This window comes from Lepidochelys kempii, chromosome 6 (assembly GCF_965140265.1).
Source record: "Lepidochelys kempii isolate rLepKem1 chromosome 6, rLepKem1.hap2, whole genome shotgun sequence".
Taxonomy (NCBI): domain Eukaryota; kingdom Metazoa; phylum Chordata; order Testudines; family Cheloniidae; genus Lepidochelys; species Lepidochelys kempii.
Genome location: NC_133261.1, coordinates 71,702,826 through 71,730,607, shown reverse-complemented (window position 1 = coordinate 71,730,607; position 27,782 = coordinate 71,702,826). Strand labels below are relative to the sequence as shown.

Here is a 27,782-nt window from a genome sequence, read left to right as displayed (position 1 = left end):
AATATACACTCTTCAGGGCAGGGACGATGCCTCCTTATGGTTTATACAGCACCTAGCACATCCTGGGCACCACAAGAAGCAAATAGTAAATATTATTACTATTAAGTTCAGAGAATGCCACTCAATTCCTTGATTCTGCACCATACTAAGTCCTATGGCATGAACAATTCTGTCAAGTCTACTTGGCCCTACACAGGTAGCAATGAAGGGCCAAATCCATCCAAATATATCCTGAAGTAAATGGATGAAAGTCTCTGGGCCAAATTCAGTGGTGAAGTAAATAGTAACGTAAGTTATGTGTTGGGTGTAAGTGACAATATAGCAGAACGCCCATTGATTTGGCATTCAGTGGATGTACAAAACAAGCCTAACTTCCATGTTGACTGGGAAGTGGGGTTGTAGCTGGAAAAGCAACTACCAGATAAAGCAGATAAAATAAAGCAGGACATTTTCTCACATACACACACTCACACACTAACCTGCGCCACTCCATCCCTGTCACTCCTGGAGCCAAAGTCAGACGTGGTGTAAATGGGTGCAGCTGCCATTGGCTGAAACAGAAGTTATGCTTGCTTATTCTTGGAGCTGAGTTTGGTCCCCACTGAGCACAAGACTGTAAACTACACTCCCTTTTCATTTATTTAATACCAGATTAGTGCAAGTTACACTGTTTTGCCATTTACAAGCATTTTTCTGACCAGTTTGTAAACCTCTGGCTCTGAATCTGATTTCCCAGCAGGTCTTAAGAACTCCCACCAAATTCAGCAGTGACATAAAGGAAGGGAAAATGACATGCTGCACTGAACCCTTAGCTCACTTCACAATCTGGAATAACAGCAGAAAAATCTAGGAAGCTGCTCCAGATTTATACTGTTGTTATCAGATCAGAAACTGGTCAATGAGTAACTTTCATGCCCTTTAATGTCACTGCTGAATTTGGTCCAAGATCTCCAAGGCTGCTGGTGCCAAAGAAATCATCACTCCTGCAAAATAAAAGAAGCAATACTGCTAAGAGATATAAAAGCATTGATCTTTTGTGCCACCAAGGTCATGTATTAAATAGTCTCCCCCATTTTGGACTGGGATTCCAGACTATCTAGTTGGTTGGCAACATCTTTAATCTCTTCTGCCAGGCTATCACCTCCCCCCACACATTATAATTCAGTTCCTTTTAGCTAATTAATTCCCATGTCTTTAAGCCCCACTCATGATTTCTGTGACTTCCAATGAAAGCTGTTGCTGAGAAAAGAGCTGCTAATCGACAGGTTTTTGCTCTGCCAAGAATGAAGTCACCAGATGTCCCTGATGTATGCTTGAGGCTCTCTCCCTGTTCCAACTTCTGTTCTCCCCCTACGTCCCAGGAGAATGTGGCAGGCTAGGCTTTGTTGTGAAATGTTATCTAATTGTGCGTCTGAGACAATGTGTTATGCCTCACAAAGCAAGCTTCTGATAATCATGTCTCTTAATGCTCCTCTGAGTCACTGAGGAAAAATCTCGTGCTTCTGTCTTTCAGCGGATATCTTCACCTCAAGCGACATTGAAGAATTCTTGCGAGAGGCTGCCTGCATGAAGGAGTTTGACCACCCACATGTTACTAAATTGATCGGTGAGCCAGAAGCAGAGTTCTATAGCACAATGTAGTTCCTCCTGCCTTGTCGGATCCCAAACTGCTTCATAAACTATACACATAAATGTATACAGACTGTGCAACAGCACTGAGCTGCAGCCACCTTCTGGAGTGGTGGGCAGCCGTGTTCCACTGGCCCTCCCCATTGTGTGGGATGTGGGTGTTGCTCCTTTCCAGGCCTATCGGGAATTGAAGTGTGTGTAATTATAGATGTGTGTGCATGCACGCATATATTTTTAATGCAGCTGTAATTGATTTCTCTTAAACCATTTCTCCGTTCTTCCTTGGCTTTTGGAAATGCATTCGGCAACGTTAGCCACAGATGGCCTGGCTGAGAAATGGCTGGTGAAAGGGATATGTTGGATGGGTCAGTGGAAAAAATAGGGGAAAAAATAAACCTTTGTTATCCATCAGATTAGAAACTCCTAAACAGTGAGAAAGAAGACAGCAGGACATTTCCTGCCTTGCTCTAAGGCATTGTGGGGCAATGCAAGCAAAACTCCGAGTGCTCTGTGGTGCAGGTCACCACCCCCTTTGGAGGGATCCTAGGAACTATAGGGCCCAGGCCTGAAGGAGCTGAGTGCCTCCTGAGTTGTGTTGAGCACCTGCAATTCCCCCTGAGGTAGGTGTCTCTGCACCTCATAGGGTCAGGCCCTGAGAGGGAGGGTGGCACATGGAATTCAACCCTCCAGAAATGTGAGTGACCGTGTTGCCCCCAGACTGTTAAGAAGAGGGAGAGGCAAGTGGAACGCCCTGCTCAGGATGGATCTGTTTGCAAACTGCTCTTTGCTGTGTGCTCTCTCACCCCAGGAGTCAGTTTGCGGAGTCGCCCTAAGGGTCGGCTCCCAATTCCCATGGTCATCCTACCCTTTATGAAGCACGGAGACCTCCATGCTTTTCTGCTGATGTCCCGGATTGGAGAAAACCCCTTTGTAAGTCTTTCTCTTTGTACAGTTCCTCTCAGGGAGGGGGAGGGGGCGTGCTGGGAAGATCACATTCACACTGGTGCAGGTTTTTATCTCTCAAAGGTACTTGCAAGGGGCTAGAAGGTTTTGATCTCACTGGAGACTCCAGGCTCACAAGGTTCTGAAATGACTTTACTTTGTCGTGCTTGCATTGAGGACAAGCTGCCTCTCCACTGCCCCCAGTGCGGACCAGGGGGTAAATGCCTCAGTTTGGCCCTGAGTGACTGGAATGTTCAAGGGACCAATCTAGAACTGTGCTTTCTTGCAGAATTTGCCTCTTCAGACATTACTCAAGTTCATGATTGATATTGCCAGTGGGATGGAATACCTGAGCTCGAAAAACTTCATACACAGGGACCTTGCTACTCGGAACTGCATGTAAGTGGGCCAGGCGCTTTCATACCAAACAAAGGCTAGGGAGGGAAGGAGGCAAAGCCTTCATAAGAGAGAGATAAGAGAGAAAGGAGTGAGAAGCCCCATGAAGTCACAGGAGGGGGCGGTAGCCTGCCTTTTCCTGAAGGGTTAGCAGGATACAGTCCTTCCTTCCAAGAAAGTGGCAACAGATATGGGGAAGCTAAGACCTATTAGCTGTGTAGGGATTCATAGATTTGAAGGCCAGTGGGGACCGTTGTGATCATCTAGTCTGACCTCTTGCATAACACAGGCCAGAGAACTTCCCTAAAAGTGGAGCTTTTGGAAAAACATCCAATCTTGATTTACAAATGGAAACTCTACCAAACCCCTTGGTAAATTATTGCGATGATTAATCACTCTCACCGTTATTTCCCATCGGAGGAGTGGCATATCTTCACAGGTGACTCCTAGGGATCAGTTTGGGTGCTTCACTGAATCTTATCTCCAGCACTCCTGTCATTGGGTTCTGTGTGTATTTCGCAGGGTTGATGTTTGGTGCGGTGCATGTTATGTTTTTGCAGCATTGTGTCATTCTGATGAGACATCATCAGGTATTGTTGCAAGGTCACGATACAACATACAGAGCAGAGAGTGGATTTGCGCTGTGATAAGAGAAAGGAGCTTTTAGAACTGCCAAAAAACTGTGTCAGCTCTGAGGGCTTGATAATGAAGATGTTAAAACTAATCTAGGATTACCCAGGGTGCACATGGAACCCGCTGGTGACACGTGGACCTTGGCCCACCGCGTGGATTTTCTCTTGAAATAATTAAATTGTTGACAACTGTGCATGATGCAGCATTGTGGCTTCTCTCTCCCAACCACCTGCCTGGTGTGAGGAAAGAGAGGGCTTAGAGGGCTTAGTTTCTCATCCCTCCTCCTCCCCTGTCTACTTGGGATGGAGCAAGGGAAGGAACCAAACTCTTCTTTAATTAGTCAGACTGGTGTACATCTAAATAAAACCACTTCCAACCCACTAGGCACCTCTCTGCATCTCAAATAGCTTTGCAAATTTGGCCCAGGCAGCGGAAGTTTAAGTGCACCATTTTGCACAAACACTGTGGGTAGGGGAGGCGATTCTCTCTGGACCGCTTTCGGTGGAAGTCACTCTGCTCCTGCACTGCCAGGGTCGTAGTGACTCCCCTGTTAGTCCCTAGGAACTGTACTGAGACCTCCAACCTATTTCACATCCCCACCAAACGGGGATGACTTGGGGACACTACCAACCCTGGGCCCCATTTGATTTGGTGAGCTAAGGCTGAAAGGCTCTCTACCTTATTACCACTGCCCTGAGCTGGCCAGTCTTGGACATATTTCTAGCTACCTGAATGTAGCCCGTAGTTGCCTTCTTACTCTTTCACATTTTCCCTTAGGTTGGATGAGAATATGAACGTGTGTGTTGCAGACTTTGGGCTTTCTAAGAAAATCTACAGTGGAGACTATTACCGTCAGGGCTGCGCCTCCAAGCTGCCAGTGAAGTGGCTTGCTCTAGAAAGCCTTGCAGACAATCTTTACACAACACACAGTGATGTGGTAAGTTTTGCTCTAGTGTTTGGAGCCAGGTCCAACTCCCCTAGAAGCCAGTGGAGATTTTTCCGTTGACTTCACCAGACAGTGAATCAGGCCCTTGGCGACGGAAGAGGATCATGTGAATGGCTGATGCCTTGTGTGAAGGGATGGGCGCATCTCTGTCTCCTGGCTTGGATCATGATGTCAGAACTGGGGAATCTGGGAAATGTTTTGAAGCTGAAAAGAGCAGTTTGTGGTACAAATGTGACAGTGATGACTCCCTCTCACCTGGCCCTCTTCTTTTACCCCTCGCCATTTCTCATCCCTGGCCTCCTTCCCTCACCTCTCTGCCTCTCTTGTTCCCCCACCCCGTCCTTTCTATTCCTCCAGTTTCATCTTTCCTTTCTCACCCTTGTTCTTCTCCCTTTTTCTCTGCCATCGTTCTCACACGCACACACTGGAGTAGCTCTGGCAATGCTATTTCATCCAGCAGGGGGCTGTGTTGAGGATGACATCACACATACCTGCCATATTGTTATGTGGACTAAAAGGCCACTCACTCCTTAGATACTCCTCCTTATTACATTTCACTAAGGAAGTGAGCACAAGCACATACACCTGGAGCTCCTCTTCCTTTCCTCTAGGTCTGCCTTTTGGTTCCCTCCTCTCTCCCTTGCTGCCTTCTGATCTGGCTTCCCATTGGCTCCTTCCTTTGCCTGTGGGCCTGCACTGCCAATTACCAGTTGTTGATGCTGCCTCTGAGGAGGCAGCTGGTGATACCATACAGCAGTGGTTCTCAAACTGTGGGTCAGGACCCCAAAGTGGGTCGCGACCCCATTTTAATGGGGTCACCAGGGCTGGCATTAGACTTGCTGGGGCCCGGGACCAAAGCTAGAGGGCTTCAGCCCTGGGTGGTGGGGCTCAGGTTACAGGTCCCTTGCCTGGGCCTGAAGCCCTTTGGCTGTGGCCCCCTCTCTGAGTGGTGGTGCTTGAGCAGGCTCAGGTTTGGGTCCCCCCTCCTGGGGTTGTGTAGTAATTTTTGTTGTCAGAAGGGGGTCGCAGAGCAGTTAAGTGTGAGAACCCCTGCCATACGGCCTGGCTGCAATATTGCATGAGGTACTGTCCTCGACCTTGATACTGAGTGCGCCCAACAAGTGACTGATGACACAACTGCATGTATCGCTGATTATGAGAAACAGTCCTCTTTGCACACAGCAAATCCTGCTGCTTAGACTTCCCCTGGCATTTTCCAAAGATACATGTCAGAACATACTAAGTCAAAAGTGGCTCATTCCCTGCACTGCCCTAGGCATCGTGGCCAAACTGTGCACATCCTCTAGTAGTCCAAAATCTGGCACAGCGCAATAAGTTAATTAGCTCACAGCAACCAGTTGGAAAAAATAATGCCTGCTGCCCTGGCAAACAGGGAACCTGTGATTTTCCAGCTCTGTTTGCTGTTCTGTTTCAGTGGGCATTTGGTGTGACGATGTGGGAGATTGTGACCCGAGGACAAACCCCTTACGCAGGCATTGAAAATGCAGAAATCTACAACTACCTCATCAGGGGCAACAGGTTGAAGCAGCCCCCAGAGTGCCTGGAAGACATGTGAGTAACTTGTCCCTTGGTTTGTTTTGACCCCCATGGAGAATCCTCTCTTAATGGAGACAGAGAGAGACAGAGACAGCTGGCATGGCTTCTGTTCACCGTCTATTTCTTTTCAATATTTGAAGACACCTGCTAGAGACAGTCATTGGGGTTGCTACAAACTATAAAAACAAGGGGCCAGTTTCTCTGCTGGCGTCACACCACCGAAGTCAGGGTAGTTACACATACAGCTAACTATGCCTGAGACTTTGCCCCCCTTGCTAAACTATACCCGTGTTGAAACTCCTTGAAACTCACTGCTTCCCACCTCCTCCAGGCCAAAGCCTAAGCAAAGAGATGGACCTTGTGCCATGCCCTGAAGGTCAGAAGATTAATAATTTGGCAGAACTATGGGGGAAGCATATCTCAGAGCAGAGGACTCTCTATTGCATTTTTCCCTTCAAAGCTAGGCACTGTCATCGAAAGCATCTCTGCTGACCTCAACTGCAGTTGGCAGAATATATAGGCAGACTGAGGGGCCTCTCAGGTAGCCAGAACCTGAGCCATGTAAGGCTTTATAGATCAGTGTCCACATCTTACACTGCGGCTGGAAATGGCAAGGAAGCCAAGCCAGTGCTTGGAATATTGGTGTAATATATCCTCAGACCCTGCAGCTAATGCCACTAGGCAGCCACATTCTGCACCAGCTGTAGCTTCCAAATGATCATCTCCACACTGCATTGCTGGGTGATGAAGTGTTCCCTCTTTGTAAAATTACATGGAATGTGTGTATCCAGATCTTTCACTCTATAGATGCTGGCATAAGCCCCCCAGTGCTGGAACAGACTTCTGCCTAGATTGAGCTATCAAGCTGGAGTGAATCCCTTGAGGCTGAAGCAGTCTTTATAGTTCCTTAGCTCCACCCCTAATACATGCTGATCAATCAGTGCCCTCTACCTGACTCAAAAAGGAGTCTCAAAGCTGGTAGCAAATACTGCCATCTTTCTCAGCTCCAAGAGGATTACTCCAATGCATTTCCTAAGGTAAAAGCCTTTTCATTCTGGACAAAGGCATCTGAGAAAAGGAAATGAGAAGCCATCCATATTGAGCACTCCCAGCCATTGGATTCTACTTTCCCATTTTTCCTTGAGCATCTTAGTACAAATAATATATTCTCCATTTAACCCTTTCACTAGCCGCCCTATAAGGTCTCCATGTCCTCTGTGGCAGACCACTCCATCACACAGCCCAGCACAGGGGACGCATCTGAAAATGTTGGCTTTCCCTCTCTGTCTCGCTTTCCCCATCTGTAAAGTGGTGCTTATAGAATGATCTGGAGGAATCCCTATTTCACGGAGTTGCCTGTCCCCCATGTTGGCTGTTCCACATAAGGGAATGATCTGGGCTCTTGTTAGTAAGTCATTCATCTTAGTCTTCATGGCAGATCACTTTTTGACTGTTTCCTAGCATTTGTATACCTTTTTGTCAACCCATTGTTTGACTCTGGCAATGAAGCCAAAATATACAGTGAATGTGGCGCTGCAGAGTAGCGAGCAAGTCAGAGTAACCAGGCTTTGGTCAATTCTTTTGTACGGCGTGTTTGTGTAGTATGTGGGCCTGCTTCTGACTGGTGTAAATCAGGAGTAATGCCATGGGAGCCAACTGCTCCACTGCAAAATTAGTAACGGGCTCAATAAAGTGCTGTCTAGCTACAGTGAGAAGAGTAAAAAATGCCATCATGCAATTCTGTATTCTTTGTTTCTCAGTAAACCTCATATCAGATTGCTCAGCTTACAAGTTTACAGGTCTATTTGTTTTGGGGTGCTTTTCACTGCCAGAACTGTCAGATCTCGCTCTCCCGGAAGAATCAGCAACAATAAAGATTCTGGAATAGGAATTTAGTTGCCAGCTTGGTGGGTGATGCACAAAGAAGAATACAAGAGATCTGGCTTTTTTCTAGCTGAATGAGTTCTGCTGTGCTGGTGACACTAAGAACTTGTTTTGTTCCCAGGCTGAGCAGAGCTGAGTTACGTATAAAACACATAGGACCTGATTCTTCCCTCCTTACCTGAGTAAAACTCGCACTGAGGTCAGGGAGAGTTTGGCCTGATTGAGAACTGTGGGTTCTGATCCACATGAAGCAGATATGTGACACAGATCCCACTTTTCAGACTATACCGTCACCCTGGTCACCCCACCGGATCTAACCATTGGAGTATCTGGGGTAAGCTAAAGGTGCCTTCCCCAGTAAAATCCCCACAAGAAGGAGCAATACCACCGTTGCCTGCCCTCTGGAGGGTGAATCCTGCCTGGCATAAAAGGGCCAGCCTAGCTCTGGGAAGTTTGATGTATGCCTGTCTGCACTAATTTCTGTGAGTTTGGCCCTCGTTCTCTTGTGCTGCATTGTAAGAGGGAAGAGCTCCTTCCTGGCCATCTCCCTTTGTCAGTTTTGCAGTTGGTCCCATGCTTAATTTGTGCCAGGGCTGAGCCCTCAGCCCCTCTAGGCTTGGCAGTTCATAGCCCCGGCACCTCTGGGCTTGCTGTGACGGTTATGAAAGTACAAAAATTGTTTGAGCCCCAGCACCACTTTCATTACAAATTAAGTACTGAGTAGGTCTCACTGGAGAGCTCTGTCTCTGACCACTGCAGCAGATGTTTCCCAGGCATGTCTTGCGCTAAGTGAGAAGATGCTCTCTGGAGAGTAGGGAAGCATGTGTGTGCCATCTCTTCAGCATGTACCAGTTGTAGGAAGTTATTTGCCAGCCCTGAGGTGGATGGTCAGTGTTGGGATCTATTTGATCGCCTGGTCAGTTTGAGTAGGACCAGGTTTTTCTAAAAGTTCACAAACTCAGGATAGTAGGTCACGGTTTTCTTTAAATAAAGAGGAGCAACCATGTGATCCCCATCCTCCAACTCTGTTGGCTCCCAATCTGTTTCAGGACCCAGTTCAAAAGCCATGCTTGTATTTAAGAACCTCCATGGACTTTCTTTATCCCATTTAATGGATCTCATCTTCCCTCCTCACTTTCTCTGCTCTTCTAACATGACCTAGCACTCCTGGTGCAACATCTACAGTGCCTTCATGGAGGCGTGACTGGATGGAGGGGGACAGAGTGGGGATTGGGGGGTTGTCAGCCGGTGGAGCGTAAGAGGTTCTCCTGCTGAGCCACAGTCAGGAGCGGAGCTAATAGCTCCACTCCTGACTCTGACCTTCATCCACTCTGGCACTCCTATAACTTTGCCTGTAATGACTGAAGCTCAATTGCTACTTGACCTCAGAAAAAGCAGTCTACGTAGCATGACTGGTACCATGGCTGATAAATGACTGATAGAGTTGTGCGTGTGGAGGTGGAGTGTGTTACAGCCAATCTAGGGGGAACACACAGTAATCTTGGTAAATTTTTCCAGAGCAGACAAGGCCATTTTAAGTTCAGTTATTTGAGCAATGGAGACTTTGTCTGTTTCTTTACAGCCCTCTGAACCAGAATAATAGTGCCCATGGTACATGAGGATGGTGCCCTTTACCAGTCAAGTTGTCATTCTGTCATAGTAATAGTAATAGTATGGGTGGCGGGTGAACCCCGGGCTTGGGGAGACTAGACCCCAGCCCGGACCACACCTTCTTCCTGAGGCCCCACCCACCCTGCCGGAGCCCAGAGTCCCCCCACCTCCCAGTGCAGCAGCCAGCCGCACCCCTAGGCTGCCCGAGTGCCCCCAGTCCCAGAACGCCAGGTGGGTGAGCGGGCGGCGCAGCTCCTCCCTCCCCACCCCGCAAAGCCCCGGAACGCCAGGCGGGTGAGCAGGCGGCACGGCCCCCCGACCAAAGCCCCAGAACGCCGGGCGGGTGAGCGGGCAGCGCAGGCCCTCCACCAAAGCCCCAGAACGCTGGGTAGGTGAGCAGGCGGCTCGGCCTCCACCCCCCAAAGCCCCGGAACGCCGGGCGGGTGAGCAGGCAGCGCAGGCCCTCCACCAAAGCCCCAGAACGCCGGACGGGTGAGTGGGCGGCGCAGCCCCAGCCCTGGAGCACCGAGCAGGTGAGCGGGTGGCATGGCCTCCCTCCCCAACCCCGGAGTGCAGGCCGGCTCCCATTAGCTCCCCAGCCTGGGGTCCCATCTACGGGGGGGGGGAAGAGCCCCCCACAACACAGCCAAGGAAGCAGGAAGGGGCCTGGGGGTGAAGCGTTGGCAGTGCCATGCAAGGCGGTTTGGGGAGGCACAGCCTCCCTCTGCCTTTGATACCCGCTGCCCATGAATTGTGGATGGGTTCCATTATGCCCGAGGAACTGAGATAACAAAGTTTAGATAGAACCTTTTAGAACTCTGACCAGAAATTTTTGCTCCTAAAGATCTGGCTGCTGGTTTGTTTTTTTATTTTTCCTCCTCACGGTTTTATCGATCATTTGATTAGGATCTGGAACAATAAAAATCTCTGATCCACCGTTGAGAGTAAAATACACATACTATTGAACAAAGAGCAGGGGTCTGCGGCCCCCTGGGGGTTCGCGAGCCCTTTCAGGAGGACTGCGGGGCCCCACGGCTGAAACCCGGTGCCCTGAGCCCCGGTGCTGAAGCCCCCTCCCCCCGGGCAAAGCTGGGAGCAGCTCCTGAGTGAGTCAGGGGCTGGAGGTGGCACTCCCTCCATGGACCCCACTCTGTGGAGCTGGCTCAAGCCCTGCCAGCCCTTGTCCCCCAAAATAGAAGTAAAACTATGCCTATGCTCAAGGGTCCCCTGGCCTGGAGCCGTGAGTTCCCCAACCCCACCGGGCCCTGGAGTTTTTATAGCATGTCGAGGGGGGCCTCAGCAAGGAAAAGGTTGAGAACTCCTGCAAAGAGAATAAAAATCTATTACTACCCATTGCATTTATTCGGGGTTCTATTCATGCCAAGCAGCATCAGTGGACTGATGCTCTCCCAAATCAGCTTTGTCTGACTGGCCTTTTGATTTTGATCTTTTGTGTGTGCACCTCCTGAAAAACCTGCTTCTTGGCAACCGTCATTCCGACCAAAGTGAAAATACTCTGGAAAATGTGAGGAGACTAGGAATTTGATCCTATTGAACATACTGAAGGCAAATCCTCTCACCCTGTGCCAAGCCTGAGCAAACGGCTTTTGTGTCAGTGAGCTCTGGAGACGGATGTGTGCTTTTTATTTTTTTTGTATTGTAGCTATGTCAATTTACTGCCCAAAAAAGCATGTACCTGCTTCTAAAAGGCTCTAGTGGCACCCCTAGCTCAACCAAAAAATAAGCATTCAGAATTCAGATTTGACAAATGTCCTTGTTAATTCTACAACACACCAAAACTAGAACTCTCCCCTCCCCATCACCCTACTTTTTCCTGCTCAACCCACCCCGGACAAATCCTAGGAATATTCACTTAGGGCTGTGGGTGACTCCTCTGCAGATCTGGCTGCTTGACTTGCCTCTGTACACAGAGATTTTTGGGGTGGTAGAGCAGAATTACTCCCAGAACTTCCGCTGGGATCGGGTGGAATTGCATGCTCCCCCACCCTCCATTATGGCTTGTCGGCACAATTGACCCCTAAAGTGGTGGCTGTACCATGTCGCTGAGTGAAGAATTGGGTCCTGTTTTGTTAGTGGCTTTGCCACATGACTAATGGCCAGGGTTACTTTGCACACAGACCCTCTATATTTTTCAGCTTTCTTTACTCTGTTTGCATTGCAGCTATGATCTCATGTGCAGATGCTGGCATTCTGAGCCCAAGCTACGCCCTAGCTTTGGAATGCTGAAATTACAGCTGAAAATGATTCAGGGGAGAATGTCCATGCTCTCGTCCAGTCAGGATCCTTTATATGTCAACATTGGGGAGGCCAAAGAGACTTCTGGGAGCAACCCTGCCCTGTATGCTTCGTTTAGAAATCTGGACAGCGGAGAGAACATTGCTGGAGCAGCTGCTGCTGTCACTAGTGACTATCGCTACATCATGAGCCCCTTGTGCCTTGGAAATGATGTTGGAAGTGAAAGGCGTCCCAGTGCAGCTGAAGGGGAGGCCAGGAGCCTTCTGCAGGAGCTGGAGTCAGAAGGAGAGAGAAGTTGTTAGCCTGTAAGAAAGAGACGCTTCCGTTCTCTACGATGGGGTGTGTGCAGCTGTACGGCCATGTCGCACTGCTTTCTAAAGCCAGTTGGAGGATGTTTTTAAGCTGCATGGGTAGCTATAATTAGGGCTGCTTCTGTAGCTAGCACCATCTGTGTGGGCTGCTGTTGCGGGCAGCTCAGAAAGATCACAAATCATAATAACCCCTTGGACTTTTGCGGGGTAGGATTAAAGGTCGATCGCATCCAATGGGAGTGGGGTTCAAAGCTACAGCAACCAATGAGTGTTTGTTTGCTCGGCTAATTCTCATTGGCTGCCACCATAGAGTTGAATGCACATACTAGTCCATCAGTGCTTGCTATTTTGTGGATGCTTTTTCAATTCTGGCTGTGTGAGTTTTGGACCAGTAGATCTGGAAACACTGGCGAATATTTACGCTGTCGTTCAGGACATAGGGGAAGAAAAGCCCCCTTGTGTTCACTCAGCAGTACTGCCTAGACCTGTTGCCTACCTCAGTGGTTCTCAATCTGTGATCTACGGAGCTGCTTACACACAGTGATAAAACAGCCAGTGTTTTTCAAGCAATGACACTTGTTGCTAGAAGTAGACCAGCCCGGGGCACTCTTAGAACTTCCAGATGCTTTTGTTGAACAACTAAACTGAAACCAACAAAAATCCAACACCTTTCTCCACCCCGTGCACCTGTTTTGTGTCTTTTGTTTTCTTCTGTTTGATATGAATGCAGCCCTGATTAAATGTGCAGCTTTTGTAAAATGAGATGGCGGGGGCAACCATGCAAGAGGATAGAACCATACTTCACAGAGAACTAAATTGAGCACTGCAGTGGGGGCTCGCAGCAGTGCAGGGAACCCCTCCTCAGTAACACAAAGTGGAGAGGAAAGAAAAAGCACAGACACAAAATGAAGGTCGGTAACCATACATTGGCTTCAGCAGAAGCAGGATCCAGCATTTGCTTTGGAACAATTTTATTTTAATCTTCTTCCTTAACTGTCCTTTTCTTACCTTTTTCATGTAACCAGGCACTGTAGGTGCCACGGAAAAGATGTGGAATCGTTGGGAGCAAAGGGATCAACAAGCAGAAGGTGCTGGAACTATTTGGATAGTGGAGGTCTTGAGAGCCATTGAACCAAACTGTAAACCCTGTATAGGATGGAAACCACTTCAAGCCAGGGGCTGCTGCTGCACCCCCAGGACCCCTAGTTCCAGCACCTGTGTCAATAAGGGGATATCTATCTAAAAAAAGCAGTCCTCACTATGAAAAAATATGAGAACCAGGGGCCTTGCTGATTAGGAGGTCTTCAGGCATCTGCAAAAGATCAACCACATTGGAACATATTCTGCTTATCACTGCAGCCTTCCAGCGAGGGAGAGATTCATATTTCAGCTCTCTCCTCCACCCCGAAATCAGCATGTCAGATACATTATAACTGCAAACAGTCATGTGTCTTGTTTTTTTAAATAATTTAATATTTTAATGTAAATGGGCAAGTGTTTTGTATACCGGTTCCCAGCACTTGCAGAGACGTGCAGTACACCTTACCCCGGTTGTCTGAATGTTTACAAGACCAGGATCTAGCTCATTTGATTTCCTGTGCCCTGAAGAACTTTGCAGTATTGTGTGGCTTGGGCTTCCACATTGCACTCCCCTCACAGCGAATGCTGTAAAATTCAATGTTTATACTTTGAAATGAAGTGGTAAAGATGGGACCAAGCTGAAAAGTTCAAATCCAGATCTGGAATATGAATATCCAAACTTTGCTGACTATGATTTTCATTTTACCCATTGTAAAGAGAGGTGCTGACTGCAAAATTCACAGCCACATTCGAGTCTTAATTTAGAACAAAGTCTGGTGTAGTTGGAGCTGGGGTTTTGAAACTCAAAACAACAATGTCCTAAAGCTGCCTTCCAGAAGTCCCACACAATAGACTGCACCATCTTATAGACCAGGAAATGTAGGATTTTTCTTCTCAATTTAACTGGTATACAGAAAACACAGGTTATAAGTGAGCAAATAACACATGACAAAGGGTATTGTTTTACCCCAGTACCTGTGCAGGTACATACGTGTGTTTACTGTGAGAGGTGAAGGCCACGTTCCCTGCAGCCAGCTGGGAAGTGGAGATGTACCTATAGAATCTAACTTCTGGAAGCATCTCATTAGTTTTTATTCTTTTTTTAATAATAAAACGTGTACTGTGTCTGAGCCCCAGCCTTGTGTCCACTCCATCTCACAACTGGTGATGTTGGTCTTTAAGGGCCTTCTCATTCAAATGAGGCACTGATGAAATTGGTTGGCCTCATACATGATTCCTGCTCTGCCCGCCCCCCCCCCCTTCACATGAAAACACAGTGAGCCAAATCTTTCTGCCTGAGGAGCTGAGCTCAGGGCAGGGGGATGAAGGAAACTTCCAGCCTTCCTAGACTGCAGAAGCCCTCTGTGTCACTACTGCAGGCTTGAGACTGCCACTAGCCCTGCTGCTGTGTCCCAGTCTGTGATGGCAAGGGCTGGTGGAGTAGCGGATGTTCCAGCCCAGTCGCCTGAGCCTTCCAAATCCACTGGGAAGGAGCTCAGAGGGAGCCCCTCTGGGGGATGATCTATAAAGAATGTCAGTGACTGGGATGTGGGCGATTGTTCCTACTGGTCAGAGCAGGAGTCAGTATCCAGGAATCCGAGCCAAGGGTCAGAGGTCAGCTGCCAGAGCTGAGGGTCAGACCGGAAGTCAGAGCTTAGAAATCGGAGCCAAGGGGCAGACTGGGTTACCTAGAGTGAGGCATGGCAGGAGCAGGGCTAGTAACAAGCAGGTGCAGGAGCCATTGGCAAATGCTTTGAGTAGCCACTGAACTGCTGTTGCTGGGCTTACAATCCCACCGGCGGAATCTTCCAACCAATCAGCTAGTTAGGCAGCCTACTACTGGCCAGCTGTAGAGACTGGCTCTAACTCTGGCTATGGCTCTGCTGCAGGACCTGATTCCTGATGAGGAAGAGCCAGTGCCAAAAGAGGAAGGAGGGTAAAAAGAGTCACAAGTGCATTGATACCTTAAGACAAGCCTTGCCCCATGATCTGAAAATAGCAGCTGAGTGATTCAGAAGGACAGACTCAGGGAGGACCTTCCATATACAGAGTCCCTGATCAGAGAAGATTGTGCCCCAAATGGCTGCAGGGGATCTTTGGGACGGACAGCAGAGAGATCCCAGCCAATCTCAATTGCCTTGCGGGTTGCTCAAATATTTTGGTGTTAGATTGTTAGGGGCTTCATATACTTGGCTTGTTCCTGCTCCCATTAAAGTCAGTGGGAGCTTTGCCATTGATTTCCGTGGCAGGGAGATCCGGGCCACCCTCAGCAAGACTCTGAGTAATGTCTCAGCCTAATACTTCTGATTTTGCCATTTCAGCCATCGTTTTGGAAGGCTGACACTTCAAAACGGAACCAACTGTTCCCCCTCCTTGCATGCAGCCAGTAGAGTAGCGCAGACTCCCCCATAACAGTGTTTTTGCTTGGGCTGCAGCTTCACCCTAGCATTCCCTCTGGTGGCAGAGCAGAGCAGTCAGAAGGTTAGGCTGCCTGTTCTTACAGAAATGGGAGCTCCACAGGAATCCAGCCTGCAGATTTAAACCTGCTCACACTCCCTCCTACCCCCAAACGCCTCAGCAATGGGACCATGACTCTTCTCTCCCCTTCTAAGTTCTGCTCAGGCCACTCAGTGTCTGTGGCACTTACAATGCCTTTTGCAAAGTAAATTCTGCTGCCTAGGGGCAGGGAGCATACCCTGCTGCATGGTTCTCCCCTGTCTGTAGAGCTATAGCATACTGGCTATGAAGAGGAGAGAGGCAGCTATGTGGTGAGGATGCTGCTGCAGAAATTGTTCTCCTCTGTGTATGCCCCTGTCTCTTAGTGAAGGCCTCTGTATGTGGCACAGAGGGGAAGCATATGCCCCTTTAAGGAGGAAAGAGAAAATGTACTAGGGGGTGGTCAGATTTGGAACCTGTCTACCTGGACACTTTCCCCTTTGGAAAATAATTAAAACCCAGTTATTTAAAATGTTGATTTATTTCTAAATCTCAACAGAAATTTCTTAGCCCTGGGTCATCTCACGAAGGGGGGGAATAACCTCAGCCTGTCACTTACCATGCATGATCAGGGTGGTGTTTTTTTTTATGTCAGCACCTACAGTTTTGGGCAAGCTGGGATGATTCTTTCACCTTCTTCCTACAGTACCTTCTTGTAACACTTGGAGGAGAATAGGTCCCCTTTTTGAAACATTACTGTGCTATTGTGCCTAGTAAGGGCGCCTATGTTGTCTTGTAGCACAGCCATGGTCTCATGTGCAGCTTGTTTATACATAGGGGCCGATCCTGCAGTCATTGCAACCCCATTGACGTCCGTCCTATTGACTTGGATAGAACTGCACTAGTGTAACTAAGGTTAGAATTTGGACCATATGTTTGATGGGACAGAATAGACTGGTTTATTGATGTGGCTGGACACATCTGCAATGTGACAATAAACCACTAACCAACGCAAATGAACCATTCTCTCCACCACCACCGCCACCCCTTTTTTTCTTGGCATACACTTAGCCAAGTCTCGCAGGCCTTACTCCATAAAAGCTCCTACTGAAATCAGCCACGGTTTTGCCTGGTTCAAATCTTGAGATGGTCAAATAATGGAAAAAAAAGCATGTTTGCAAATCTATTCCTGAATAAATTACTTGAACTCCATTTGGCTGTTGTTCACACTATTCATTTTGTGTCAATTTTCAGCCAACTGCCAGCATTTGCCAATTGCCAGCATTTCAAGAATCCATAGCTGACGTTTGTTTATAAGCTTTTCTATGACATTCCTTGTCGGTATCTGAGACCTGCAGTCACGGATTGATCATTATTTGTTCGTCAACATTCATTATGCTCCTGTTAAAAAAAATCAGTTATCCAGTCAAAGATCAGAAAAGACAAGTGGCTCTGCTTCTCATTTACTTGTTCTCTCAGTGTAAAGGGACTTTAGCGTCGATGAGCATTAAGACCGTAATGACTGTAGGTTTTGAGCCTTACAGTGGTGAAATGTGAAAAATGGCTGTGATTCTGCTTTGGCCCAGTCTCCAATTCCATATAGCCTCCATCTTGAGAGACTATAAGCTGTTCCATTCCTAAATCTGTGTGGGCTGGGGAAAGAGGGTATTCTCCGCCCAGCCCACAGTCCCATTGACATTGCAGAGGGGCTATGTATTTAAACACCATTGCTGCTCCCCTGGGTCTAGCAGAGCTTCTCCGACTACTATTCTGAGAACTTTCCAAACACGGCTACAACTAGCATGTTTCCAACTGTAACATAAAAACCATGTCAACGTTTTGGGGGTTTGTTTTTGCAAGCTGCTGTTTTCTAACTGAGAAGCTACTACAAGAAATATTTGACCTTAGGAAATTTGTTGCACCTGCTAATTGAAGCGCTCACAGCTAGGATAGGGATTTAAAGGGGTTGGTCTAGTTTTTTAAAACCTTTTTAGGGACTGACTGTTGCCAATCTGCTATATGAATGAATGGGAATTAGGAGCAGGGAGGGGGTTGGTCTGTATGTGGAAAATCCTGCTGGAAATATACAACATGAGGCTAAGTAATGCTCAGAGCATTTCACCAAAGAAACAAAACTGACAGCTCTGAAAGCCTTGAGACAACTTGAAGGGCACTTAAGAAAACAACATTCTGTAACTGTAACATAACTAATACACTGGATTCAGCATGTTACTGCACACTTAGCTGACATGTAAGACATGGTTTCTGATTGCTACCTTGTTATTAACTGGACGGTAGACTGTGGTGTTTCTCTTGTGTTCAGACTATTATTACGTTTGTAACAGTGGTTTTGCCTTGTGGAGAGTGGTGGTTCATGGAGCACTTGCTGGTGGTTTGCAGAGAGCTGGTTGGTCACATGAGGGTGGTTCTCCTTGTCTCTAACTATTAAAAGAAGTTTAAAATAGTTTGGGCTAAATTCTGGGCTGGTGTAAATAGGCAGAGTTCCATTGACATCAGCTGAGGAGCTGGCCTATTAAATAAGTATTTTCCTAATACTATTTCTCCATGTAAGCAATTGCTGTCGTTTCCACAAGGATATTACATGAACATGAATGGGAGGGGAGGTAGTCTGTACATTTGTGTATGGGAGGGAGATGTACATGGAATTGCTTTATTAAGATCTAGCCTACACTGTGGAAACATTTGAGAACTTCTGATTTTAGAGAATTGAGATAAAAATATAGGGTTCAATATGCCTTTCCAAATATATTTCTTCACTGTGGATACATGTTTTTTATTCTTCTTCACATTCTAGTAAAATAAAGTGACAATGAGGAGCACATTTCACAACTGGACCCAATTCTACTAAGTTATACTAGTGTAACTCTAGAGTAAAACAACAGTGAAATTCACCAATTTCATCTGAGTTACTCTGGATCTACAGCAGTGCAAATGAAAGCAGAATTTGGCCAGCTATTTGCAATATGTCCAGAACAATAAAAAGCATTAATTAGGAGTTTAAATCCACCATTAATGCTCTGATTACTTACCAATTTGAGCTCTGAAGGTTCTGTAACAGCTCTTCTGTGATCATGGAGTGTATGCCTAAGGTGTAATATGTTACTGGGATTAAAAGTGCAAATTTGCATAAGGGGGACACAATAAATATATGAAGGATCTGAACTAAACTCCCTGAAAAACATTTTTTCCTCTGTGTCATTTAAATATCTTCAGATATAATGGGTCAGATGCTGGCTTCAGCTGTTCTCAGAAGGCCGCTGTATGGTTTTAAAGATATTGTGCCAAATTCTGATCTTAGTTATGCCAGTGCAGCTCCATTGAAGTTAATACATTGGGTTGCACAAGTGTACCTGAGAGAAGAATTTGATCCATTACCTGAAATATTTTCCAGCTTCAAATACATCTATTGATGAAGTCTATTTGGGACATCACTAAAGTTTCCTGGGACTGTTGCACTGCCAGTGGGCCACATTTTCTGTTGGCACAAGTGGACAAAGCCCCATTTCCACAAGCAGAGAATTTGGCTCAAAGTTTTCTCTTTTTTCTAACTAAATATACGTGGGCAAATATTCCTAGTCTGCTGAATTCTGCAATTTTGAAGTCAGTGAAGCTGCACTACTGTAATTGAGGAAAATAATTTGACCAACAGAGACTTCTTCTTGGGGCATATGCTACTTGCACCAGAGAATCATTATGTTACTGAAGCGTGACTTATATAACAGGATCTTTTACAGCCTGCTGATTCTCCTGTCACACTGCTGTAAATAAGGAGTAGCTCCACTGATGTCACAGACAATGCAATGGTGTAAAACCAACATACGTGAGAGGGGAAATCAAGCCCATAATCTACCATTCAAATAGCCTTCCCTGAAATCACATTCTGACTTCTCTTGTATGAAGATGACCTGTAAGGATCGAATCAGCCTTATGCTTTTTCACCTAATCAAACATCATTTAGTATCACTGAGGCCTGATTTTGATATCACATCAGTGTCAATCAGTAGTAATTCCATTCTGTCTCACGTGCGTGTATAGTGTCTGCAGAGCAACATTCTTTAGACGCAGTTGCAGGTCCATAAGCCATTTCAAGGCTGCCTCTGTGACACTGATAATATCCTCCATTTCACCTTTGAATCCATATTTGGGGCACTACGTTATGATGTGTTTGATGGTTTGGAAGTTCTCACCACAGTTGCATGCAGGGGAGTCTTTGATTTTCCACTTGTGCACAAAGTAGCCACAGGTTCCATGGTTTGTTTGGATGTGGTTCAGTGTGGTCCAAAGTCTACATGGCAGGTTGAAACTGGGAGGGTGGCTTGTTGGGCCTGTGATAATGTGCTTGCTTGGAATGGTGGATGAGGTTCTGATACTTTGCCATTCCCTGGCCAGATTCAGAGACATGAGGTGGTCGCATGGAGTCCATAGTGGTTTTCGTGATTTCAGGCATTGTTGGGGTATGTTGTCCATAACCTGCTGGATGGGAAGTTCCAGGTAGTCTTTGTTGGCCCCAGGGGCTACTACCCCTAAATGTATCTTTAATGGCTCCCAGTGGAGCAGATTACTGAAAAAGGTCCACAGTAATTAATTTGCATACACTGAGAAGGAATTACACAAGCGGTAAAGGGTTACATTAATGTCTAACATAGGAGTTATGTGCTTAAAGAACTATACATTAAGAGCTATACATTCCTCTTAGTGAGCCACTCTTTCACAAACATACACAAACAGGCCCTGTACCAGCCTCACACAGTTCCTGCTTGGCAAACAGAGAAGGTGGTTACCATATCTATGGATGACTTCTTCCCTCCAGGTCTGGTCTCCTTGGCACTCTGGCCTGTCTCGAATTCCCTCAAGGCCAGGCCTTGGCTGCCAGGAAACCCCTCTGGCTTACAGTCCTACTCGAGGCCACGGAACAGAGTTTTGGCTACTCTGTCTAGCAGCTTCTTCAAGCGTCAATTAAGGAATCCCCTCTCCCTTTTCTCTCTCTGACAGTAATTTACTTTGCTGTGGCTATAGCTTGACAGATAGCTGGAGACAGCAGAGGTGTTGATTTTAAAGTTCCCATGATGATTCGCATGGTCTGATTCAGCTGTATTGCAGCTTCTTGTCCACACTGGTGCACTGTACTCTGCAACTGAGAACACCAGGTCCACAGCCAATGTTCGTAGCACCAGGGCAGTTGATCCCTAGCTTGTTATCGCTAACTTTTGGACCCTGTTAATGCGAGTCTTCACTTTGGAGGCTGCTTTCTTGAGGTGGTCGTGAAAGGTGAGTGTGTGGTCAAGAATGACACCAAGATTATGACACAATGTCATAATGCACAGTTTCAACAGTTGGAGTGTTTTATGTGATTCTATTGTCAATTTGCTCTGATTTTCTTGGATTTGGTCTCAGCTGCCACTTTTGAAAATACTCCTCCATGATCTTAAGGTCAGATGTCAGGGTTGTGTCAAGTTCTTTAAAGCTATGGGTCTGAATTGCAAATGCCAAATCATCAGCATATGCAAACTTCTGCACTATCCTTTCAGGCATATCACTCATGTAAACACTGAACAGTGTACAAGTGACTACAGAGCCTTGTGGTAACCCATTATTCAAAGAGAGTGGCTTGCTGGTTTGACCTCTGAGGTATACACACATTGCTCTGCTGCTAAGCATGGTGCTCAGCATCCAGAGAATGCACAGGCAGGGGATCACTTTGGCCAGTTTTAGTAGCAATCCATCCATGCAGACTGTGATGTAAGCTGCTGGCAGATTGAAAGTGGTTTAATTCCAGTGAAGTAAATGGAATTACATCACCGTAAAACTGGTGTGAGTTCAAAATCAGACCTTGAATGGGATCCATGAAAGGACTTAAGGTTGCAATAGTGAGCGTCACAGTGCCTAGCTTTCATGTACCTAGGAAACCACAGGAGCAACACTGTGATCCACAAAGTCTGAGTTAGACACCTAGGTTCCTTATTCCATGAACAGGGAGAAGTAGGCACCTAAGAATAGGTTTCAGAGTAGCAGCCGTGTTAGTCTGTATCTGCATAAAGAACAGGAGGACTTGGGGCACCTTAGAGACTATCAAATTTATTTGAGCATAAGCTTTCCTGAGCTACAGCTCACTTCATCGGATGCATGCAGTGGAAAATACAGTGGGGAGATTTATATACACAGAGAACATGAAACACTGTTAGTCTCTAAGGTGCCACAAGTACTCCTTTTCTTTTTGCACCTAAGAATGTGATTCACAAAGCCAGCACATTAGGCAAAGAGCAGCCTAAGCTAGCCAGTGGGAGATACTGACCAGAGATCTGTGTGCTAAGCCTCACCCCTCTCTTAAAGGTAGCCTAAGCCTGGGCTGCACAGAGGCACCTAGCTCTGCTAGTGACCCATGACCGGGGGAAGGATGGGCGCTTGACTGCCGAAGCTGCATGCAGGCCCTGAAACAAAAGAGGCAGCAGCAGCACTCCTTTATAATGTGTAGCTTAGTGGCTAACTAGGCTACGAGTCATTCTAACTCTTTTTTTCTGGCTCAGGTAATATTTAAGTATTCCACTGTTTAATTAAAGTGGAACAACATCAATAGGTGAGATTGAGGGGGCTCTCACATCAGACTATTCCATAGCCTAGTGATGAGGACGCTCACCTTAGAGGTGGTAGGGCCCTGTTCAAATCCCTTCTCCCCCTCAGAAGGAGGGGAGACTTGAAGCACATCCTCAATGAGTACCTGATCCACTTGGCTAAAGGTTCTAAGGGGGCTCTCCCCTCCCACAGCTGGTTTGTGTGAACTTGCCTGAGGGGCCTGATTTGGTAGGCATACGCAGAGACTGCCTACTAGATTGGGCAGCCAAACACCTATCTTTCCCTGTTTGTGACTTGCTTAGGCAAGAGAGGTGTCCGGGAGCCCAGAGCAAGGCTGCGGTGTGCATGCATAGAGGAAAAAACTAAGGGTATGTCTATGCTACAGTGACACAGCTAGAGCACTGCAGCTCTGCCACTGTAGCACCATAGTGTAAATACTTCCTGCATTGATGGAAAGGTTTTTTCTGTTGAGGTAGATAATTCAATTCTCTGAGAGAAGCTAGGTTGATGGAAGAATCCTTCTGTCGACGTAGCTGGGTCTACACTGCATCTACAGTGTGGGTTCGTCAACCTAACTACATCCCTGGTCTACACCTAAAACTTAAGTCTATCTAGCTGCATTGCTCAGGGCTATGAAAAATTTCAAACCCTGTGAAATGTAGTTAGATTGACCTAACCCCCATTGTAGACACAGCTAGGTCAGTGGAAGAATTTGCCCGTCAACCCAGCTACCATCTCTCAGTGAGGCAGATTACCCGCAGCAATGGAAATATCCCGTCCATCAATTTAGGAGGTATCTACACTGAAGCAGCATAGCTGTGCCGCTGTAGCCATGGGTGCCAGGTTTGTATAATTTTTGGTGTTGCCCAGAACTGGTCCAAGCAGAGCCGTCCCGTCCCTATGGACGGGTCAGAAAATATAAGCCCAAACATTGGTGGAGCCAGGGCCATGTTCCCAATATTGGTGTAGCCTGGGCACCATGGGCCCATATAACTCGCCACCTCTGGCTGTAGCCCTTAGACGTCTACAGAATTTGGCAGCAGTCAAGCAGGAATTTTGTGGATCACAGTGGTGCCTAAAAAATGGGACTGAGAAGCCTAAATCCCTTCATGAAACCCACCCCTTATGCCTAGCATGTTGCTAGATTAATTTTTATTGACATCAGAAAATCTGCACATTGGAGTGTCCCCACTGACTCTGAGCTTTCATTTAAAAAAATACAGTGATGGTTTTTACTCAGTAAACCTCTTGTAAATGATCACAGCAACAAAGCATCACCAGACGTGTGACTTCACTATGAAAAAAGGTGTGTTCTTACCTTGTGGTCGCTAACATGTGGTAACTAACATGAGACATAATCTTGATGAAGACAATGCAGTTTGTGGCTTTCACATGAGTTAACAGGTAAAGGTAAATCCTTCGCTCCCCCCAGAGTCTTTACCTTAACCTGCTAATGTATGAAAGCTATAAAGTGCCTTGTCTTCACTGGTTTACATCCGGTGAGCTAACATGAGGTAAAAACACATCATTTTTATAGTGTAGATGCACCCATAGAGTAAACAGTATGATACCAGTTTTCTTCCTGAGATGGTTAAGGGAAGAGTCAATCCTGCTGGGATTTTGAACCCATGGTTACAGAGATCATAGGGGGTTCAAAACTGAGACTTAAACCTGCTCTGCCATAAACTCTGGCATAACTTTAAAATATTTCTCCACAAAGAATACATACTTACAGCTGCTGAAATTTAATTTTAAAACATTCTGGGCCAAATTCTGTCCTTGGTTAGGAACATAGGAAATGTCATACCAGATACTTCAGAGGAGGGTGCAAGAAACCTTGTAATGGACAATTATGGCATAATATGCCGAGAGGGGAAATTTCCTCCTCACTCCAGGCTGTCAGTAGTTGGCTTATGCCCTGAAGAAAAAGGGTTTATTTAAATGTTTATCCTCACTCATATAACAGAGAGCAGAATTTGGCCTCCGGTTTTCAAATCTTTCACATTTCATTATTTACATTCTTCAGAAGTATGCCTGTAAAAACATTTAAATTTGGGCCTTTTAAAAAATAGAAGATGTTAATTTAATGGTCCAACGATATAGAGGCAAAAGTCTTCACAATATTTGCCAGAGGTTGTTTTCTTTTGAACCTGCCTTCAGGCTTGTTTTTGTCCTTCCAAGCTTTCTATCCCTAAACTCCCAGTTAACAATTTCTGAGTAATCTGAACACCTTCCCGTGGGCTATGCTGTCCTCTGTTACGTGACTACAACCCTGTTACTTCGGTGAGGAAGCACCAGTATAAGTGAGGGAAAAAATGGCTTTCACTGGGCCTGATCCAGTGCCTATTAAAGTCAATGGAAAGATTTCCATTGACTTCAGTGGGCTTTCAACTCAGGCCCTTTAAGCTGTTCTGGTAGGAGGCTGTGCAAGATCAGATGGAGTGTTGATCATTGTGACTGATCAAATAACTTTCCCATACTAATCTAACTGTACTGTTTTGTCTATACGGATCGCCCACATCTTGGTTCAACATAGTAGAGTGCATGCTGTCCAAGCCAGTTTTACCATCTGAATGCTTTAATCTGTACAATAAGTTTGTTTGAGACTAGTAGTAATAATAACACTGTTAATATACTTAACTCTCTCTATATATTTATCCAGGTTAATTGTAAAGAAGATATAATAATCTGTTATTAGAGAGAAAACCCTGTTCTCCATATTCATGGAATGTTGAATCAGGGAGATTTCAATTTTCAGAGTAGCAGCCATGTTAGTCTGTATTCGCAAAAAGAAAAGGAGTACTTGTGGCACCTTAGTGACTAACCAATTTATTCGAGCATAAGCTTTCGTGAGCTACAGCTCACTTCATCGGATGCATAAAGTGGAAAATACAGTGAGGAGATTTATATACACACAGACCATGAAAAAATGGATGTTTATCATAGAGATTTCAATGGCATTAATTTGAATTCTGCTCTCAGTTACTCTATTGCCTTCTGTGGAGCTACAGGGTGTAACAGAGAGCAGAATTTGTCATTCTGTTTTGCATTAACCTTTTTGCATGCAAAGCCTAGAGAGACATCCACATGTAAACTATTAAAGGACTCATTTATAAGGTCACCACCAAAATAGACAAGGAAGAAAAAGCAGCAATTACCAAACACATTCTACAATTGTTACTTTTTATTCTTTGCAGCTTTTGCTGGTTCTTTGTCTTTCAGGATGCTTGTAGAGACGCAAGGTGGGTGAGGGAATATCTTTTATTGGACCATCTTCTATTGGTGAAAGAGACAAGTATTCAAGCTCCACAGAGCTCTTCTTCAGGTCTTTGAGGTGCTCAAAACTGTGTCTCTTTCACCCCAATGGAGGTTGGCCAAATAAAAGATATTACCTCACCCACCTTGTCTCCTTCCTATCTTGGGACCAACACGGCTACAGCAACACTACAAACAACAAAGGATGTTTTTAGAAATGTTAGTGACGATGATGTGATTCCTTTGTTCCCTTTCAGTACTGTCTATTCAGTGGTCTCTTTATTTACTAATTTAACCTAATTTAGTTTCATTTCTTATAGATGTATTGACTGGAACCATCAAAAATTATCTGGTGCATTTACACAACTTTAAAACAAAATACACGATATGCTGACTGTCAGCTCTAAGTCGACTCCCCAGAATACATTCACCGTCAGAAACTCCTCAAGCAAAAGCCTGAAGGCCTGATTCTCCACTGATACACACCTGGTGTAGACTATCTATCTGGTTTACTTACCTGGGCCCCGTTACCAATAACATCTGAGCCCCTCACAATCATTAATTTATCTCCACATCACCCCTGTAGGTGTATGATGCAAATTGCACCTCCTTGCACTTACAGTGGGAGCTGCACCAGAGTGGTGACTTGCCTGCTGGGAATTCTACCTGCAGATGGCAGATTTAAATTCCAGCCAGGGGATCTGAGATCCACCAACAAAGGACATCCGGAAGATGGGCTGAAACAGGCACAGATTTATCCCCACACCAGCCCAAGTGCCTCCCTTATTTTGAGGTTGTCAGGGGCCACTTTAGCCCCTGGCACAGGTTATGGAAGAACTGAGGGCAAATCCACTCTGTAAATGGGCCATTGCAGAAGCACAGAATTGCTGGGTTGTAAGAATGTGCTGGCCACTGTCCCTTCTGCCTGCCCTCCTGCACAATGCCTGCTGTGCAGGGGCTGCATAGGGGATAGTGAAAGCACAGAACTAGGACTCCGATAGAGGGTGCCATGTGCTAGGGATATTTCTGACAGAAGAGGGTTATGCCAGCCCTATGGCCCCTTGGTACCGGTGCAGCCAAGGTTGAATCTTGTCTTTAAACAACCCTATAATTTATACAGGGCTCCAGAGCTCTTATTATTTTAAAACATGACTATTATAGACTTAATAATATTTGCTGTAAAATAATTTTTCACAAATCTGAGAAATCAGCACACAGAAAAAAGCATTTACAGCAATTATTTCTAGCAACAAGCTAGCAGTTTTGGACTGCACGCAGAGGTCAGCTAGGAGCATGAAAATAATATACACTGATATGTATATAGGCAGCTTCTTTTTGCACTAAAATTAACAGATGCTAATATAAATACTTCTACGTTATTTTACTGATAGCTTCTTCAAACTAGCTCTCCAGTGTATCTGCTCATCGCCTTTGGAAGAAAAGCAAAGTGTGAGGGAAATGTTTACATTTTCGCCCGTTTTGCTGTCCTTAAACAATGAAATGCTGTCTCTGTGCGCCTTTGACAAAGAAAGAGCTCACTGTAAGGGTCAGAAATCTCAGGCTTTGCTGAAATTCTGGATTCTGCCTATAAATACAGTAGAAGTCTGTTCAACACACATCCTGGCTGCAAACAAAGACTGGCTCATCCAAATGTACCAGTCTGCATAAGGTGCTACAGGAAGCATGTGTCACCAGAGGAACGTTCAAAGAGCCATTCTCTTGGGTTGCCACCAAAATGCCAGCAAAGTAAGTTAACTGCCTCCAAGCTTCTATAAATGGGCTGCAAATGCTTTTTTGAAAAATTACATCTGCACCAACGAAGAGAGTGCTTAGAGGCAGAAACAGCCGTCACTGTAAAGAAGAGAAGCTGCTAGCCAGGCACTGTGAATGCCCCCAGTGGCAAACATGTGGTACTTACAAAAGCAAAGAGAGTTGGTGGTGGAAGAGGCAAAGAGCTGCATGCTGGAAGCCTGCACAATTATTCAAGGCAATTACGATCTAGGACTCAGAAGCCAGCGTTAAAATAAATAAATAAACAAATGAAAAAAAAATCCACATTCGGAGCCAGCCATTTTATTAGTCAGCATCTTTCACCCATTACAAGACACCACCACATATAATCCTAAACAAATATTCATGTGCTCTTCGTGCGTTCCTGAATGGTGGGAGGACGAAGTACAGATCAAAAAAATCCAGGGCAGTTGAGAAAGGAGAGATGCCTGTAGCCCAGACTTTCACAGCCACATTCTCTCGTC

The 27,782-nt window shown here is 46.0% G+C and overlaps 1 protein-coding gene across 2 annotated transcripts in view; it reads left to right on the top strand.

Moving 5' to 3' along the window:
- Positions 1–14,375, top strand: part of TYRO3 (TYRO3 protein tyrosine kinase) — a 56,322-nt gene extending 41,947 nt beyond the window's left edge. Inside the window, exons 14-20 of one of the 2 annotated variants that reach the window (XR_012159454.1) lie at positions 1,514–1,606; positions 2,438–2,559; positions 2,861–2,970; positions 4,378–4,537; positions 5,982–6,118; positions 11,781–13,076; positions 13,191–14,375. Coding sequence is in view for 1 of the 2 variants with exons in the window: in XM_073348698.1 (XP_073204799.1) it covers positions 1,514–1,606; positions 2,438–2,559; positions 2,861–2,970; positions 4,378–4,537; positions 5,982–6,118; positions 11,781–12,156 (998 nt within the window). In the remaining variant the exon portion in view is untranslated. Of the gene's footprint in view, positions 1–1,513; positions 1,607–2,437; positions 2,560–2,860; positions 2,971–4,377; positions 4,538–5,981; positions 6,119–11,780 lie in introns of both variants that reach the window. The other variant, XM_073348698.1, reaches the window with a different exon arrangement.
- The last annotated feature ends 13,407 nt before the right edge of the window (positions 14,376–27,782 follow it).